Below are 18,924 nucleotides of genomic sequence, written 5' to 3'. Positions count from 1 at the left end.
GAGAGACTCATACAGCCTGTTGCAGTCCTGCTGGATGTAGGGGAAATACGTGGATCCCTAAAATTAACAGGAGCTGCAAGACCACAGTCCCTCTGAACACTTGCACATAGGGTTTGAAATTCTTGATGTTCTCTGAGGTGGGATGATGGGTCTGAGATATGTCAATGTCTGATTTTCATGAAACCACACTCCCCCTCATGTCCCCCAAAACATCCTGAATGAAACAAGCAGCAGCAGTAAGGCTGGTTGTTTGCAGGAGGGGTTGTTCATTTGGTTTTCCCTTTCTTTCCCAGACAAATCAGTGCCTTGTGGTGGGAAATCACTGCTTCCCCTTGAAAAAGCCCATCATGTTCTAAAACACATTGACCTTTTTGGAGTGAAGTTCACCAGAGATGGGTCTGGCTGAACTTGAGATTGCTTGAAAATCTCGCTTGAGTATCTGTGCTGTAAATGAGATATGGACAGCACTGATTTCTACTGACAGCTAGTTTCTGATTTAGTGCAGCTCTGCTGTTTGTATTCACTGACCCTCCTTTTTATGAGGTTAGGTTAAACCCCAGTATGATTCAGTTCGTTAAATAGATGCTGCACATGGGCAAATTTGGCCAAGTATTTCTCCATCACCCCATAGATTTCTATATGCTCTCCCTGCAGTTCAATCCAACAACAAACTATGTGGGGGGAATCACTCTTGCAATCACACAAAGGTCAACATAACATGTTGTTTGGCCTTGAGTCAATTAAGACTATAGCTGAGGGAATTCCTGTCCATAAAGTTATCTGTTTCTTCCAGCCATTGTGTTTCTGTATAGCTCAGTCCAGGTGACTCCTAGATAACAAGGGCAGCAGATGCAGAACTTGGCTTACGTATGTTTATAAAAACCTGTTTCCAGGCAGTTCATAGTCAGAGACTCAATAATTACGCATTGTCCATTTTAAAACAACACTCAAAAACTTGAAATCATTCATTGTTTGATGCTTAAATTGTTCTTAGGAGATCGAAAAAAAAAACCTCTCTCAATCTTGTTCATTTTTATGTATCAGTGTTTGTACTAATTTCTCATTCGTTTGTTTTTAAATAGACCTGAAACCTACTTAACTGCTTCTGTGTACAATCTTTAAGTGACAGAACAGATGCAGTTCTGACCTCTTGCTTACAGAGGTTTTCAGAGATGGCAATCCATTCACTTCTGTGGGGGTCACTCCTGATTGACATTGGTGTGAATGCAGAACCAGGCCCACAGTCCCATATGCCAAAAAATCTTTATGCACTAGCATCTTCTATCACGCCAGAACACTTCTGAAAACGGAGCATGTTTGATTAGCCAACAGACAGGGTAAGAAACCCTGATTAGTGGGTCCCCAAAATCATGGTACTTTGTTTTTTGTTTTTTGGTGAATAAGTTACTGACACTGTAGAAGCCTTACCTCTCAGGACAACTTTGGAGGAGGGTAACATTGAAAGCTAAGTACTGTAACATCCTCCTTACGGCAAGATATCAGTCCAGCAATACACAGAAGCTACGTCTCCACTAGGGAGTTTTGTTGACCAAATTCATGGAGTGTCCACGTTAAAAATGCATTCTGTTGACAGAACTCGGCTCTTTTGTCGACAGCCTTCTGCCTCCCCCCCATGAGGCAGAACACCCTCCTCAACCAAATCAGTCGATAAAAATGCCATATGCACACTCTAGGGGGCCCTATGTCAATGGACAGGGCTTCCGGGTCACTGTGCAGCCCTGTCTACTGTGCTTCCGGTTGGCCGTTCTGTCGAGAGAGTGCCCAGGAAGTCTAGACGGTCTCTGTCAAGAGAGCGGATCAACAGAGCAATCAGCTTTCATGTGTGGCCGCAATCTGTTGACAGAAGTTTTGTTGGAAGATCTCTTCCATTAGTAACTTCTGTCAATGGGCTGTAATGTAGACGTAGCCAGAGAGAAAGCTCTGTCATTTGATTGCGCCACACTTCGACTATGCTTGTGTGTTCTACCCTTTCCTTCCCTCAGTGTCTGTCTTGTCAATTTACATTATAAGATCTTGGCATGGGAGAGAGATTTGCTTAATCCTCTGTACAGAGCCTGGAACAATAGGGCCCCACTTTTGGTTAGACAGATGCTTCAGTAATAATAATAATAATAATTAATACATGAATTGTATGGTATTTAAGAGGGATAAAAGAACACAAGAGCCCTGCCGTTAGTGTAATCGGCTGCATGAACTAGATGCAGACCAGGGCATAGAACTGAACCAGAAGTAATGGCCCTGATAGATGATCTGCTCCTACCAGTGGGCAGAGGGCCCACATCGTCTCAGCCTGCTGAACTTCTCTGAAGAATTCAGTACTATTAACCCTGAGACTCGGCTGTCTTGCCTGAGAAAGGTGACTAAATGAATTAAAATGAGTTGAGCACTGTTCCCTCTAAGCTGAGCACTGGCATGGCCAACCAGGAGAAATTCAGATGTTGCTCAGCTGATTAACTGAGTGCCCACAACTCCAACAATCAACAGCATGTGTTTCTACTCATGATGCACATATGCACATGCTTCAGTGCATATATCAAAATTTATTCCACCACTGGATGGAAAAAATTAGAGGGAACACTGGAGCTGAGACCTTCGTGAAAGGAGGCACCCACCCACTAGTGATTAGAAACTGCATTCCTGCCACTACTCGAGTACACATGGACCAGCTCTCGCTCCAGACCTTTGCAACATTTATGTGAAAACACAAGTAGGGCCGTGTCTATACTAGCCCAAATCTTCGACATGGCCATATAAATGGCCATTTCAAAGATTACTAATGAGGTGATGAAGTGCATATTCAGTGCCTCATTAGCATTAGCACCAACTTCGAAATCCTCTTATTCCTATCAGCAGACAGGAATAAGGGGATTTCAAAGTTCCCAGGATTCTTTCAAAAAGGACCCCTGTCTGGATGAGCCGTGTGGCAGCGAAAAGCATCAATTTCGAAGAGCCACGGCCGCCGGCATGCTAATTAGGTGCTGAATATGCATTTCAGCACCTCATTAGTAATCTTCTAAATGGCCATTTGCATGGCCATTTCAAAGATTTGGGCAAGTGTAGACGTAGCCTAGATGAATAATTCAACAGCAAGACCTCAGATGCCAGCAATAGGAAGGTGACTCGCAGTTCTACCTATCCCTCACCACACACACCCCACCACTACCACCAAGATGGCCCAGTGCTTGGATGGGGTCAGCTCCTGGATGAAGACCATCTGGCTAAAGCAGAATCCAAGCAAGAGGGGTGACAATGGCCAAGGAAAAATACTTTGAAGAGCTTTCAGCCATGGGGCTGTCTCGTGTGGTGGAATGTGAGCATCCATAGCAAGTCAATTCAGTCCACAGCTTGAGAGTTCTCCTAGATTCTTCACTTATGTTAATTGTTCACATAACATCTGCATGTAACACTCTTTATCATTACTGGCTGGCAAGAAAACTCCATCTCCTTCTGAAGGGTGATGACCAGGCTTCAACTAGTCATACCTCTCCCACCTCTCAGCTGGACTACAGCCATGTAACAGACCTGGCAATGAAGCTTTCAGCGCTTAAGAAACTCCAACTACTGCAGAATGCTATAGTGAATCCAGTCAGCAACAAAAGCTACCATGCACCTATCACACCTGTCCTTTGCTTTCTACAATAGGATCTCCTTGTCTTTCAAAACAAGTTATGGGTCCTTACCTTCTAAGTATTCCATGGCCTGAGAACCTAGAAGACCACCTAAAGCCCCAGGATGAAGGCTGTGGTTAACCACTCTGCTCCTGTGGCACACCAGAGCTTGCTACAATAACAGGGTGAAATCCTGGCCCTACTGAAGTCATGGAAATTTTCTCATTGACTTCAAAAGAACCAGCAGTCCTGGCTCCCAGCTTCCCTCCACTCCCACCATTAGACTCCAACTCCCATTGCTGGGGGAGGCTGTTGGAGTCTAATAGTGGGAGTGGAGGGAAGCTGGGAGCCAGGACTCTTGGATTCCTGGCTTCCAACTCCCCTGTTCTAACCAATAGGCTAGACTCAGCCCCCCCCCCTCCTTGGAGTGATAGAACTCAAGAATTAGAGCAGGGGGCTGGGAGCCAGGACTATAGGTTAGACTCCCACCCACTCCCGGGGGGAAATAGAGCCCAGGAGTCCTGGCTGCCATCTCCATGCTCTAACCACTAGGTTTGACTCCCACCCCCTCCCCAGGAGTGAATATAACCTAAGAGTCCTGGCTCCCAGCCACCTAATCACAACACTAGACTCTCCCCACTGGGATAGAACCCAGTGCTGGGCTAGACTCCAGGAGTCCTGGCTCCCAGATCCCCCAACCCCCATACTATAATTCAATGATCTCCCCATCCCCCCACATCCAGGCACCCCCAACTTCCTGCTCTAGTCCAATCACCGCCCACCCCCGAGCCAGGCACTCCAACTCACCCCACTCTAACTCAATGCCTATGACTCACCACTGCTGCTGCCTCAGAGCCACCGCTGCCGCCATGCACTTCTCCCACCAAGGCATGGGTCAGTTGCACAGAGCACCAGCTAGCACTTCTGGCACGCACCTCTGAGGCACGAGTGCCGCTTCACAGCACACCAGTGTGTCACGGCACACCACTTGCGGAGCACTTACATAGAGAACTACTTACTGTGGGCTCCTTTGAAAAGCTAACAAAGCTCCAAAGGGGAGCTCTTCTTTCATACCAGGTCTGCACAACTGCAACTCCATTGGCTTTAAGGGGGTCACTTTTGAAGAATGCCTTTGTGAAACTGCCATCAGATCCATAATAGGCAGAGGTGAAGAATGGGAATTCCCGTATACTAAATTTGGCCTTCCTGCCCAGGAACACCTCCTCTGTAAGCCAGCTGGCATGGAAGGAGAACCTGTTGGTGGAATCTCTTGCTGGACTACTCTAGCAACTTCTGTTTGGCTGCATGCTTCATCTCGAGTTACCTGGTGACTCTCAACTTGTTACCAGTATCCTTGTTCCTCCCTCAGCACTATATAGTCCCTCCCCACTACCTCTGTAATGTGTCCTCCTGAGCCATGAGTTACAGATGACTGGGCATTGTGCATCATGCCAATGCAATGCTAAGTTAGATTCACTGCCAGTACCTTAATTATATTGCACCACTGAGTATCTGAAAGTGCTATTGAATATTTTAAATTTCATATGTTTCAGGTTTCTTGACAAGAGGCCACGTAGGCTTCCAGTGGAGCGTGGGGGGGGTTACTACAACTAAATTCATTAGTTTGAGTTTTTGGAATCATAGTGTATAGCTGTAAGCACACGTATTCCATGACCTGAGTAAAACATCTCTTAAGGGATGCTAACATATCTCTTTGTTCTTCACCTGGCCTTTTATTAACACCCTGTTAGGGCATATCTCACTATGGGCTGGATCGATGGGCAGTGATCAATCCAGCAAGGGTTGATTTATCATGCCTAGTATAGATGCAATACATTGACTACTGAGCACTCTCCCATCAATTCTGGTACTCCACCAAAATGAGAAGAGAAAGTGAAGTAGACCAGTGAGTGTCTGCTGTTGACTTACTGCTGTGCAGATAGTGCAGTAAGACCACCTAAGTATGTCGACTTCAGCTACCTTATTCACATAGCTGCAGTTGCATAATTTAGGTCAGTGGTTGGCAAGTAGTATAGACCAGGCCTTAGAATTGTCCGTTGGATCACCTCCACAGTGTTAATATTGTTTACAATGGCATGTCCAACTTGGGAGAACACAGTGCACTAGCAGGACCTGGATGCAATGTACATTTCAAATGACTAGCTCTGGCCTATGCTTGTGAACTGCCCATTAGTGATGTAGCCATTTGGTTTTAGTGTAGGTGTGAAATTATAGCAGATGTCTGGTATCTAACAGGGTATTTGTGCATTTCACCAGAGGTGGGGGAGTGATTGTGTGTGTGTGTCATATTTTGAGAAAAATAAGAGTTAAATTGTAGAAACTATTTATGTCTTCTATGCTACAAATATAGGCCTATGAAAGTGAAAGGAAATGGGTTTTCATGGGGCCAGAGCAAACACAATCTAATGCATGCCAAGGGATTTATACCCAGATCACATTTCCCCCTGACTTGAGGCTCCATTGCTGGTTTTTCTTTCTTTTCATGGCAGACAGACTCAAAATATTTCCTTTTCCCTACACATAAATAGATGAAAATAGATGGAGGTTTCTCCACTGTGTTCAAGGGCATTTACAATTCATTGACAAACAGCTTCTGCCTGTAAAAAGGGAACCTGAAAACCAGGACTGGATTATCATCCTTCACAGCCTTCTTTTCTTCCCTTGTGCGGCATACAGGTATAATTCAGACTGTTTTCCTTGGGGAAGGCAAAAGGAAGACAACAGAGACTAACCCCACCCTGTGGTTTGACAGTAAATCCCCAATTTAACAGGCTAGTGGGGGCAAGGGGTGTCCGTTAATACTGAAAGTCCATTGAATCCAAATAGTTATACTGCAGGATGATGCACTGAACTTCCCAGCCCAACACACACTCCTGTTCTGTGTTCCCCAGTCCCTTCCCCACTCCTGCCCCATTCTTTCCCTTACACCTCCCTTTCCCTCTCTCTCTCCCTCTTCCTCTCCCAGTTTCCAGGAGAGGAGCTGCACACGGGCCTGGCTCCTTCCACCTCTCATGGCTCTTGGCACACTCAGCTACTCCAGCCCCCCATCTGCGAGCTGGCCACATGAAGGCAGAGCGTGGCTTCCACCCACAACCTGCCAGTGGGCGGCAGCCTCTGATGCCACAGCTGCTGCGCAGTGCCATTGCAGGCAGCAGTGGCTGGGCATTGATACGCTCTGCACACTTGGGGCTGGAGGAGGAGAGCTCCCATCCCCACCCCCATGATGGCTCCTCCAGTCCTGGAGGCTCTGGTGAGTCACCGGCAGTTATTTGGGGAGGGGAGTCTGGAGGACACCATCCATTATTTCTAATGTCCATTAAATGGGGGTCCATTAAATTTAGGGTTTATTGTAACTGCCCCCTCCCTCATGGCTCGTCAGTTCCAACTTTGCTCCCTGATCAAGATCTCACACTTCCTAGTGACTTTACTCCAGGATTTCAGTCCATTTCTTAGGACTTATCTGCATTTGTGAAAGTACAGAAATAGTTTTGTCCAGGAAAGGACAAGATTCATCCATCCAGCTATAGCAAGGGTTTCTAGAGACCCATTGCCACCATCCTATTTGCACGTCTGAGTTTTGGGTTGAATTACCCATAAGGATTTGATTAACCATATTGTTGACCGGGGCCGGCCTGAGGGCCACATCCAGTCCACCAAGCCTTTTAATCCAGCCCACAGCTGACCCTACACCTACAGAAGGTGGAGAGCTTTGTGTGCTGCCCCCACCCCCATAAAATCTCTCAGCTCCCATTGGCCAGTTTCATATGCTGCCCCCCCAGCCAAATCTCTATGCTGTCATTGGCTGGTTTCCTACACCCCTCCACCAGGCCAGAATCCTCTCCTGAACCCATAACCCCTCCTAAAACCTGCACCCCAATAACCCACCTCAGAACACAACCCAAACCCTCTGCACTCTCTCCCCACCACAGGTCCCTCTCAGCCCCCACACTATCCTGCACCCCAGAACCCCACCCTGAGCTCCCATTTGTGCCCAACCTCCATCCCAGACCCCTCACACATACACCTCCTCCACAGAAAAGTGCAGCCCTACACCACTTAACCAAAATCTTGGCATGTCCCCATCCAAACTATTGCCCACCAGTGTTCCCTGCAAGCTGAGTGCTTGGGCAGGAGAGATTCAGATGCCACCCAGCTGGTTAACAAAGCCTCCACAGCCACACACCAGCAGCGTTGCTATGGGTGGTGCACGTCCGCACACGCCTTGGTGCACATTAAGAAAATGTATTCCGCCCACTGATGGAAAAATTAGCCCGCCTCCCCCTGCTGGAGACTGAAGTTAAGCAACAAGCTGCCCAAGTCGCTCCCGCAGGGGGCAGGCTACTGTAGTGGCGCTCAAAGGGCCAGCGCCTCTGATCCACGGGCGGGTCATTAATCCGCTTTATCTCCCAGTGCAGATGGAAGAGCCTTCCGCGGCTTAGCTGCCAGGCAGCGGAGTGGGGCTGTACTGAACTCCCCTTTCCTGCCCGGCGGCCTGGGGCTAGTGGCTTTAAGACGGTGCTTCAAAGGAGGACGGGGGCTTTTTTCTTCCCTATGGGGTGGGGGGTTACCCCAAGTGGCCACGGCCTCGCTCCATCCTCGGCCGGGCGGAAGAGCAGCCTGTGTCCTAGAGGCGCAGCCGTGGCCCGGCCACCCCTTTCGAGCGCCGGTGCGCCCAGCCGGGTCTCGGGCCCTTTCCCCGCCGCCGTCCCGGCTCGGGCTCGGGCTCGGGCTCGGGCTCGGGCTCGGGCTCGGGAGAAGCGCAGCCCAGTCTCCAGCTGCCGATGTGAGGCGGGGCTAAGGCGGCGGCGGCCGGGGCAGAGCTCAGGGAAGTGGCGCCGAGGGGCAGCGGCGGCCGGCCGCGGAGCAGGCGGGGGAGGCCGCCTGGCGGAGGGAAGCGGTGCCTGCAAACCCCTCGCGGGCGGAGGGGGCGAGCCAGGAGCGGACTGGCCGGGGCGCGGCACTGGGAAAGGCTCACGCCCCGGCGGCCCAGGGTACAGGCTGCCGGCCGGGTTCAGGGCACGGGGGGAGCCCGGGCAGGCAGGGCGCGGAGGTGGCAGGCTCGGAGCCCGGCCGGGCAGGGGAAGGGAGCTGTCCGTTCAGCACCACGGCCGCGCCGGCCACCGCTCGGGGCAGAGCCCGGGAGCAGCAGCCGAGCCCGGGCAGCCCCAAACTTCCCCGCTCCGCGCCGGGAGCAGAGGCAGCGTGTCGGGGGGCTCTCTGGGTAGAGGTGTGTGTGTGGCGTGTGTCCGTGTACACAAGGAGGTGTGAGGGTGCGAGTGTGAGTGAGCGAGTTCAGATGTGTGTGAGCGCGGGGGGGGGCAGGGGTGTGTGTGTGTGTGTGAGAGAGAGAGAGAGAGCGAGCGAGAGCGCGAGCCTGAGTGCAGGGATGTGTGTGTGTGTGTGTGAACACCGAGGAGTGTGAGTGAGTGGCGGAACGTGAGTGTGAACACAGGTGTGCGAGGGCTGAGATGTGAGTGTGAGTGCCGTGCGTGTGTGTGCGCGTGCAGACAGCACTGCGCGTTGGGCGCAGAAGGTCGCGAGCGAAGGGTGTCTGCTCCCGCGTGCGCGCCCCGGGGAGCGGCCGGCCGGGCAGGGGAGCAGGTCCGGGGTCACCCCCGAAGTCCCAGGAGGCGCCGGTGGTTCGCGGCCAGGAGCGCGGAGCGCCGCACGCAGCGCCGAGCACCAACCGAACCGCGGACGCGCCGCAGCCCCAGCCGCCCGCTGCGCTGCGCGGCTCTCCAGCGGCTCTGCGCAGGTGAGTGCGCTCCCTGCGCCCGGACCTCCGCGGGTGGGGAGGACGGGGTCGGGGGGCTGAGCCGTGCGGGACGCGGAGCGGGGCTCGCCCTGAGCGGAGGGAGCTGTCTGCTCCGCGCCGGACCCGGGCCGTGCGGAACTGGAACCGGACTCGCCAGCCCAAAGTCCAGCTGTGGCAGAAACGCTGACTGAGGGAGAATCTCCGCCCTCCAGGGGCATCTCCCCGCAGCCAGCAGGGCTGGCCAGGCTGGCCTTTCAGCGAGGGACAGGGTAGTCTCATGCTAACAGGCATAGCTAAGGCTTTCCTCCGGCTCCTGGCTCTGGGGATGCCCGAGGATCCCTGGTTCTAGGGACGCAGCGTCTGGAAATTAAGCAGAAACCTCCCCCCTTCCTGGAACTACTGCCCAGGGGCCAGAGTCTGACGTGTTTGCTCAGCATTTACTCAGGCAATTTCTAAGGGAGATCCCCAGCCAGCCTCTGAACACTGGGGCTGAAACAAAACCTCTCTCTAGCGGCAGGCTATTCCACCACAGGCAGGGCTCTTAAAGCTTCCTGCCAGGCCTCTGGTGACAGCCTCTGTCAGAGCAGGATAATGGACTAGGTGGACCATGGGCTGGAGCCAATCTGACAATTCCTATGTTCCTAAGGATTTAAAGGCATTGCCCTATGCATGACACTGATAAATTCAGCAGGAATCCATTTCTGACTATGTACAATTCCCCACACATGATTGAGCAACAATTAAGAAAGGAAAATATTTACACTAGAACATACTGACCCTCCCTATTAACACCCTTTTCCAGGCTCATAGGATTGCATCGGCACACACTAGAACTGCTAAGGATCTGGTGCTGGGGAACCCTAGAATCACAGAATTTAAGGCTGGAAGAGACCACCTGGCAATTAAGGTTACCCCAGAGAGGAGGTGCTTCCCTGGCTGCTTCTGCCTGGCTGGCACAGGACAGCAATGAATTCCTCTTTTCCTTTCCCAGAGAGCCACCTCGGCCTGCTGGAGCTTTTGAAAAGGGAGAACATGTCCCTTCCAGGGGTCCAGAATGGGAGCCAGGAGCTGGACTGGGAGGAGCTGGAAAAGATGCTCTTGCTGTTTGCAAAGGAACCGGTCACCATCAGCCTCACCATCATGTACTTGTTCTCTTTTGTGGTGGGATTTGTTGGGAACGTTATGTCCATCAAAGTGCTCACTCGGAAGCACAGCAATAGGATGTCCAGCCTGAGTGCCACCAGGAGCCTCCTTATTAACCTGGCCATCTGTGACTTGATGGTGGTGTGCGTCTGCATGCCCATCACAGTGGGAAACTTGATATACAAAGCCTGGGTGTATGGGGACTTCCTCTGCAGGGCTGTGCCCTTCATTCAAGCTGTGTCCGTTTCAGCCAGTGTGCTCAGCCTCACAGTCATCAGTGTGAACAGGTATTACAGTGTTCACAATCCTCTGAATGCCAGGTCCTTCTTCACTCAAAGGAAGATCCTCACTGCCATCTTGGTGGTGTGGGTCTTGTCCTCTGGGATCTGCATGCCCCTTATATTCATGAACAAAAGGGATGAGATTGGGGTGGTGGAGGGACTGCCACTGGTGTTCCCCATCTGCAGGGAAATATGGCCTCAAGAGAAGCTCAAGCAAGCCTACAACTTCCTGCTCTTCTGTGCCCTCTACTGCCTGCCCGTGCTATTCAATGTGGTCATCTGCTTCTTGACGGTACGAAGGCTGTGGAGCTGCACCAACCAGCTGAAGGAGTGCAGCTCCTTGAACCAATCCCTGCCAGCCTCCAGGCTGAAGATCCGCAAGAAAGTGGCCCAGATGGTGGTGGCTCTGGTCCTGCTGTTTGCCATCTCCTGGCTGCCTGTCTACATGATGGACATCTGGATTGACTTCAACATCCCCAAATCCATGAAGGATGTAACTCCATCTCTGTGGGTCTTGCAGGTCAGACCTTTTGCTCAGTGGCTAGGCCTGACTAACTCCAGCCTCAACCCCATATGCTATTGCTTTGTTGGGAACCTCTACAGGTCAGCCAAAGAAATGAAGAGCAAATACCACCAAAGGATGCTCTCCCTTTTTAACTTGTCTCTGTCAGAAGGGACTGCACCTTCTCCTGTGCCTGAGTTGGTCTCTCACAGGAACTCTGTGGACTCTGCAGGAAGAGAGTCCAGCAGTACCTTAGCACTGGGCAAGAGATGTCAGGGATGCTGTGATCCTAAGAACAATTGTGAAACTCCACTGATGTCTTGTCAGCCTCTGTCTCTAAACACCATGTCTAGGGAGAAGACTTCTCTATAATCCTGTACATGGAGAACACTTATTAACCAGTACACCCAAAATATCCAATTGGTAGGTTTTTCTGAATCAGATATTCTAATGAGAAAGAAGAACCCATCATGCCCTCTCCACCCACGAAAATAGACAAAGAAAGGAAAGAGAGAAAAAATGCTGAGACGAAAATTACTTCTATTTTCACTGAGAGTCAGTTACCAAAAAGACAAATTATCTCTACCACAGACACCTGGACACAGGAAATGTACGATTCTCTCTTGCATGTTAGAAGCTTTCACACTAAACAGATAAACTTCCAATGAGATACTCTCTCCTTCTGCAGCTCCAGCTCTGCAGAGATGCAGGTTTGATATATTAGCAACTGTACTTTGACCGCTTGCTGCCGCTTACCTTGTGGTGATAAAGTCTCATCAATTGTAGTTGCAAGCAGTATAGAAACTTTAGAAACCATATAAGTAGTATTAGCAGAGAATTTCACACACTGTGCCACTTGAGGCATCATTGTCTGATCCGTAACATACCAAGCTCCCATAAAAACAAAATGCTACTGAAGTGAATTAGCTGTGACAGAACCATTAGGGTTTTGTATTTGGAAATTCAGAAGAGATCATGTGGTCTCAGGGCTGCTCTGAGAAGGACAGTAGGAAAAGGAGCTCTTTGTGATTGGGAACGTTGGTTTGGATATAGCTGGGTTTTCTGTTAATTTATTTTACACTCAAAAAGTCAGCTCTCCTGCTGATCTATCTGTACAAAGCATTGGACAGAAAAGGAAAAGATGTTTTATAACAATAAAATCAGAAGCAAACCATAACCTGTAGTCCTGTTATATTTCTCTGGGGAGGAGAGATTCAAAGAGCTTCAAGTTTCCTAAGAGGAAAGGCAGGTGCAAATGTGTGCTGTTAGCCCTTCTAAATGAGTCTTTGCTTAGATTTGTGTAGTGCTTAGTGGCCCAGGCCCAAATTGTGCTTGGGGTTCTCAAACTGGGAGACAGAACCCCACAAGGGATGGGGAGGTGGTGACATGAGAGCTGCAAGGAATGGGGCTGTGAGACCCCAGCCAGGCCATGTGCAGGGTTAACATGCCTGAGCCCCCGTTAAGTTACATTACTAAATTAACACACATCCCTCTTTTAATTGTAAAGAGGAGTCACATTCAGAGGCCTGCAGTGTGAAAAGGTGGCCACCAATACAAAAAGTTTATGACTCACCAGCAGGCACTGTATATATTCACCATAAGAGACCAAACCTCTTCCAACATCTGACAGTTGGAATAGACATAACAGATAAAGGGTGGTAGAAAAAGATACAATTTACAAGGAGAATTTTGGGATGAAAGTCCAGAACCACTTCTAATTATATGGCTGAACAGCGCATAGCATGAGGGAGCCCCAAACCTGGCTGTGGCCTCCTAGCACACCCATAATGCTTTATTCTCTGCTTACTCACTCGTCGGCACTTGGGAAAGTAGGGGTGTCGTTTCAGTGAGCAGCAAAAATGAAAGAAGCAACCTTTGGGGCAAAAGACTTCACACATTGTGAAACAAACGTTTGAAGGCTAAAAACAATCCTATTAGAAAGCAGGAGATATAAGTGTTCTTGGGGAATATCACATTCAAGTAACATCCTGCTGCCTCCTAGGGAGTCTTTAGCTTTGACAATTCAGAGAAAGCCAGACTGAAATAGCCATCTGTCCCAGCAGGATTTCCACCTTTTTAATGATCATTAAGTACTTTTTAATATTGCTAATGAGCTACAGGGAAAACAAAGGATTGTCTCCTAAAAGGCAGTCACATCTAGAGCCTGCTTTCCCTTTGTTGTGTTCAACAGGCACTAACTAAACCATAATTATGCATGCTCATGGTGAGTGAGAGACACATCCTAAATGCTCTGGTCGGTGTGAAAATTCCATTTGCATTTCGGCAGGTGATAACTCAGGGGACATGGGCAGCGCCTGTTGCCTGGTACATAAAAAGCTGGCCTTCTAATACCCACCAGGGGTACATTTTAAATGCTTTCATTTTGTATTGGTGAAAGATGCAAGGCTGAGGAGCCATAAGGGCCTAATCCAAAACCCACTGAAGTCAGTGGCCTTGGGATCAGGTCCTGTAAACCAAAATCCTCTAGCCACAGCTTAGGTGCAGCACAGCATTGTAAAACTTCCCTCATGCACCCTTCATAAATGTACTCAGTCTTGTTCTGAAGGATCTGTGTCTCGGGAATGAGGGGACTATAAGAATTGCCATATCAGATTCATCTGGTCCAGTATCCATCTTTGAGAATGGTCAGTCATGGATGAGGCAAGGCAATGGTACAAAGACTCCACAGTGAACAATGATAGTTTAACCTTCCCGTGGTAGCAGTTTCTTCCTGACTCCATCCTGTATTGGGTTTATTTTTGCCTGGAAGCATGTAGGTGTGTATTTATGTATCCCTTAACAAATTCTTTAGAATCTGATTGAATGAAACTGTGGGTGTTGTCATTATTGATAAACATTTCTAATCCTTTCTTGAATCCCACAAAGCTCTTGTGGCAATGAGTGTCACAGGCCAATCATGCTTGCATAAAATAATATTTCATTCCATCACTTTTAAATGTACAGGTTGAACCTCTCATGGCCGGAACCCTCAGGACCTGGCAGGTGCTGGATGAGAAGAGAGTGTGCTGTGGGGGTGGGGGATGCAATATTGTCTAGCAATGTTACCGACACTTTTACTGCTTACTGGGTTCTTAGGGCTTGTCTTCAATTCTGCAAAGATCAGCCCAGTAAAGATGCATGAAATCAGTCTCTCCGTGGTCACCAACTGACCCCCTGTACTCTTCGCTGTCACGAGGAGTAAGGGAGGTCTATGGGAGAAACACTCCCGTTGACCTCCCTCAGTGAGAACAGATCTTGCAATTGAGTGCAGATGCATTGATTCTAGCTACGCAATTGCCATAGCCAGAATTGCATATGTGCAGTCAACTGTAAGGTCTCGTGTAGACCAAGCCTGAGAAGACATTTAGGGGTAAATAAGAGCTAACTAACAGCACAGGACACTGAGAGCCAGAACTGATGGCTGTGAACAAACTTCATGAGACAGCAGAAAACTTGGCCACACCCATGATAAATGGTCCTCTGGGTAACTAAAATCATGCCGGATTATGGATGTTGCCAGATGAGAGAGTTCTGGATAAGAAAAATTCAACCTGTATTGCATTTCAATTTTATTGAACATCCCCTTGCTCCTGTATTTTATTGAACATTCCCTTGCTCCTGTATAAAACTAGAAGTGTCCAGTTTAACTTCTCTGTACTACTCATTACTGTGTCCGCCTCAGGATGGGACTGAGAGGGAACATAATAAACCACAGCCTCTGCCTTCCCACAGAGCAATCTCTCCTTGTTTCTTATCCTCATTACTGGTACTCAAACCTCCTTCACTCTCCGTGCCCATTTATCTCTTGACCTCTCTGCTGAAACTACCCAGAGGTTTATCAATTATCAAGGCTTGGTTTTTGTGATGTGAACACCTGGTTACAACTGAGAACACTTATTTTTCAGCTACCCAACAACAGCTAAGTAGTAATGATTTTCACTTTCTATCACCTTAGGGCCAATTTGATTAGTTTTGCAAGAGTGGAAGCCTCTGTGTCCCATGTGACCCACAATGGCTCAGCTGAAACACAACCACAGCATTTGGGAAGGTGGCTATTTTTTACTCCCTGCTCTCTGATAAGACACAGCTGTCTACAGCAGAGCAGATCCCTTCGAGCTCCTGCAATCTCCTGATGTCTAATGCCTGACAACCTGACTGGCATCTAAGTGCCACTAATTCTTCTGGTCCTATGAGGAATACACAACAGGCACATGTCTGCATAGTGAACGGCACAGAGGACGTCCCACTCAAGAATCCCTCGCTGAAGGTCTTGCTCAGGGGGTATAAATTAGGAAGTATGTTTCTCTGTATGCACTAGTCAGCAGGGAGCTGGAAAAGCATTTTAAAGACATTGTAATCTTCCCCTACAAGTCCCAAGAAGTCCAAAGAAAATGTCATAACTACCTAAGAATCAGTGGATAGTCTCTGGAGGAAATGGGCCTAGCCAAGGCTCTTCCAGCTCTGTAAGGAAAACGAAGCTTCAGCCAACAGGCATGGTGGTTTCACAGTCTTTGTTTCTCTTTAACCTCATCAGTCCTTGTTTGCCCCTGCTGAATCTCTCACTCTGGGAGCTGGGTGAGAGGATAACGATGACCACATGGTGGGAGGCATAGCAGCAAAGCTGAGCTGGTCTTTCTAACCCCCCATCACATCCCATAGCAACTACCTTGGATGAGCCGGCTGGGCGAGAAGAGGAATCTAATTATCGAAGCAGCACAGCTACTGTTTCCATAGGAAACAGTGAAATAAGCTGAAGGCATTGACTCATTTTCCATTAACTACTGTTAATGCACCCCAGCTTCACTGTTTACCATGCAGGACCTCACCCCCTTCTAAGCTTTACCAGACTGGTTGCAACACTGCCATGTGAATCAAAATGGGCAAATATGCTGCAAGGTGGGTGGGTGTAAAGTAACTTTATCTGAATCTCTGCTGCTGTGGGAAATCACAGACATGTGTAGCACCTAGACTGTCCTGGCATCTCTTCCTAGGCTAGCAGTGCCACCCCCTCAGTTTTGCCTCACAGCCTTTAACACCTGGGAATGTATTTCCTGCCAGTGAATCACAGAGGAGACACAGACCTTTCCCGGTCATCTAATTCCACAGCACCACTACTTTTCTCTCACTCCTCTTAGCCAAGAGATGCCGGGGACAGGGTAGGGGGCTGAATTCAGACCTGGTGTAACTATTAAAGACAGAACTTTATGGGTTACCCAGGACACAGGCTTTCTCCTTGTCTGTTGCAATTACTGTGTATTAAGGCCAACACAGCAGAGGCTGAAGAAAGGTCATTTGTTCTTTGACAAAGACAAATACAATGCTGGTCGAAGATGCTGCAAGCCCGGGTACCTCCTGCTTTCCTCCCTTCACCCTATTTCCTTCACTGCTCCAAGTCTCACCAATTCCTTCCACCCGCTTCAGCCATGCCTCCATCATCTGTCCCTCTATTCCTTTTCTCCGTCCTCTTTCCCAAGGCTCCAGCGCTGCTCATCAGTGTAATGTTTAGTAATATTGGTAATTATCATGCATATAATTATATGCATATGTTGATTCACTGATGTGCATAGCCCTCAGCAGAGACATTTAATATTCTGATCTCACTCACCCTGCTGCAAATCAGGAGCAACTCTGTTGGAAGTCAGAGATGTTAGGAGGGTGTGAATGAAATCAGGATTGGACACAAGATCCTGTCTCCAGAAGTTTGCCAGTGAAGTGGATTTCCTTCCGTCTTCACTATTTTCATTTTCCATCCAGGGCTTGTCTCCAACCTCAGGCCCAGGTCTTCAGTGCCACAGGCTGCAAATGAGAACAGAAGAAGCGTACCTCTTAGTCAGCCATCCTCCTGCTCACCTGAACATGGGACAGCTAAGAGCCTTCTGAACCCCTGGCATAAGTTAGAGCACTTCAGGAACCTTCACCTGCCTGGTTTAAAATTGCTATTATGGGGCACAGGCAGCCTTGGCATAGGTCAGCATCATTTATGTCTCAGGAATATCACTAGGCTTCCACCATTTTTAGAATAATCCAAAGCTGGGCATGAAGAAGGTTCTCTGCAAGTATGTGTGTGGTGGGGGGGGGGGGGGGTTCTGGTTGCTCATGTTTTACATATTTTACTTAACTACCCCTCACCTAGATCAGGTCTGGATTAACTCTTCTGGGGGCCCTGAACTAGTAGATTTTGTGGGCCCCCTATGCTCTGGGGTGAGACAAAAATACAAGGTTCAGGCTATGTTAGAAGGCTGCTGGGGAGTGGGTGGAGGGTAGTGTCACAGGTCTGGGCAGCAGGTATGGTGCAGAGTGGGCTGGGAGGTTGGGGATGCAGAGTCAGGGAGAGGAAGGATGTGGGAGGGGACTGGGGCCCTTACCTGACGCATGTACCATTTGGTGTGTGTGGTGGTGGTGCAGGGGACAGATGGCTCTGCGCTGCCCTGAGTTTGAAGGCAACACTCTCCCCTGAACTGCTCCCATGGGCAGTGATTCGCAGACAATGGGATCAGTGGGGGAAAAGCCGGCATGCAAGCGCAGGGACACAGAGCTTCTGTGCACTCACAGCAACTTGACTCCAGCCCAGGGGATGCGGGGGAAATTGCATCACACAGAGCTAGTCTGGGATGCAGCAGCTTTAGTGGCTGTATCCCCGAACCCCAGGCTAAGGGGACTGCACATAGCCCAGGGTCCTGGGCTGCTGGCCCTAGAGACCCTTTCATAACCTGTGCCTGCCCCAGATGCAAATATCAGGCAGGTTACGTGCAAAGCCAGTAGCACATGAGTCAGTACCTTTGTGTTCCTCCTTCAACAAGCCCACCACACAGACACTTGAATTGCTCTTTAAATTTAATCAATGGAAACAGCAAAGCCAAAGGCTGACTGTGGGCTCTTTTGGGTTTTTATATCCCATATGGCGAAGGAGGGGGTTGTCTGCATTATCGTTTTAGGGATGTCATCTATGACATATAATAATGACAAAGATATGGCACTGTCACGTGTTAACGTATGACCATGACTCTTAAGGAAACAATGGGGAAGCTATTAATTAAGAAGTGCCCGCCTGCCTGGCCCAACCAAGGTAACAGGTTCATTTTTGCCAGGCCTGAGCTTAAAATCAAGGGGCAACCCAACCTTTAAAGACCCTAATCTAAATTGCAGATAGATGGGGTGAGCAGAAATTAGTGGCCATAGATGAGTCTCTAACACAGGGGTGCGCAAAGTGGGATGGGGCCTGCGCCCCCTCAGGGATGTGTGAAATTTTGTAAGGGGGCCACAGCATGATTGGCTACTGGGTTGCAGGCTCATCCATCTCATTAAAATGAAGTATGTTACTGTTTTTATGTGTGTGTATTCACATTTATAAACTGATTAATAAAGTTTCTACATTCCACGCACTTATTTTCTTACACTTGCTGAAAGAGGTTGTTCTCAAATAAACATAACCAACATTTCAACTGGTTTGGATTACAGTAGACAGGTTGCGGGGGGACCTGTTAACTGCTGGGACAAAGGGTGGGGCTCAATCTAAAGAGTTTGCTCACCCCTGACATAGCAGATAGATGGGGTGAGTAGGTAGTAGTGGCTGGAGGTGAGTTTCTAAGAGAG

At 49.1% G+C, this 18,924-nt stretch overlaps 1 protein-coding gene and 1 long non-coding RNA gene across 2 annotated transcripts in view; one reads left to right on the top strand and one right to left on the bottom strand.

Moving 5' to 3' along the window:
• Positions 1 to 18,924, bottom strand: part of LOC142021836 (uncharacterized) — a 121,715-nt gene that overhangs the window by 101,519 nt on the left and 1,272 nt on the right. Inside the window, exon 2 of the long non-coding RNA XR_012647788.1 lies at positions 16,937 to 17,127. This is a non-coding gene — a long non-coding RNA (uncharacterized LOC142021836). The remainder of the gene's footprint in view (positions 1 to 16,936; positions 17,128 to 18,924) is intronic.
• Positions 10,372 to 11,703, top strand: LOC142021465 (galanin receptor type 1-like). The gene has a single exon (XM_075010261.1). The coding sequence runs from the start codon at positions 10,372 to 10,374 to the stop codon at positions 11,701 to 11,703; it is 1,332 nt and encodes a 443-aa protein (XP_074866362.1).

This window comes from Carettochelys insculpta, chromosome 16 (genome assembly GCF_033958435.1).
Source record: "Carettochelys insculpta isolate YL-2023 chromosome 16, ASM3395843v1, whole genome shotgun sequence".
Classification (NCBI taxonomy): domain Eukaryota; kingdom Metazoa; phylum Chordata; order Testudines; family Carettochelyidae; genus Carettochelys; species Carettochelys insculpta.
This window is presented reverse-complemented; position numbering and strand designations above follow the sequence as displayed.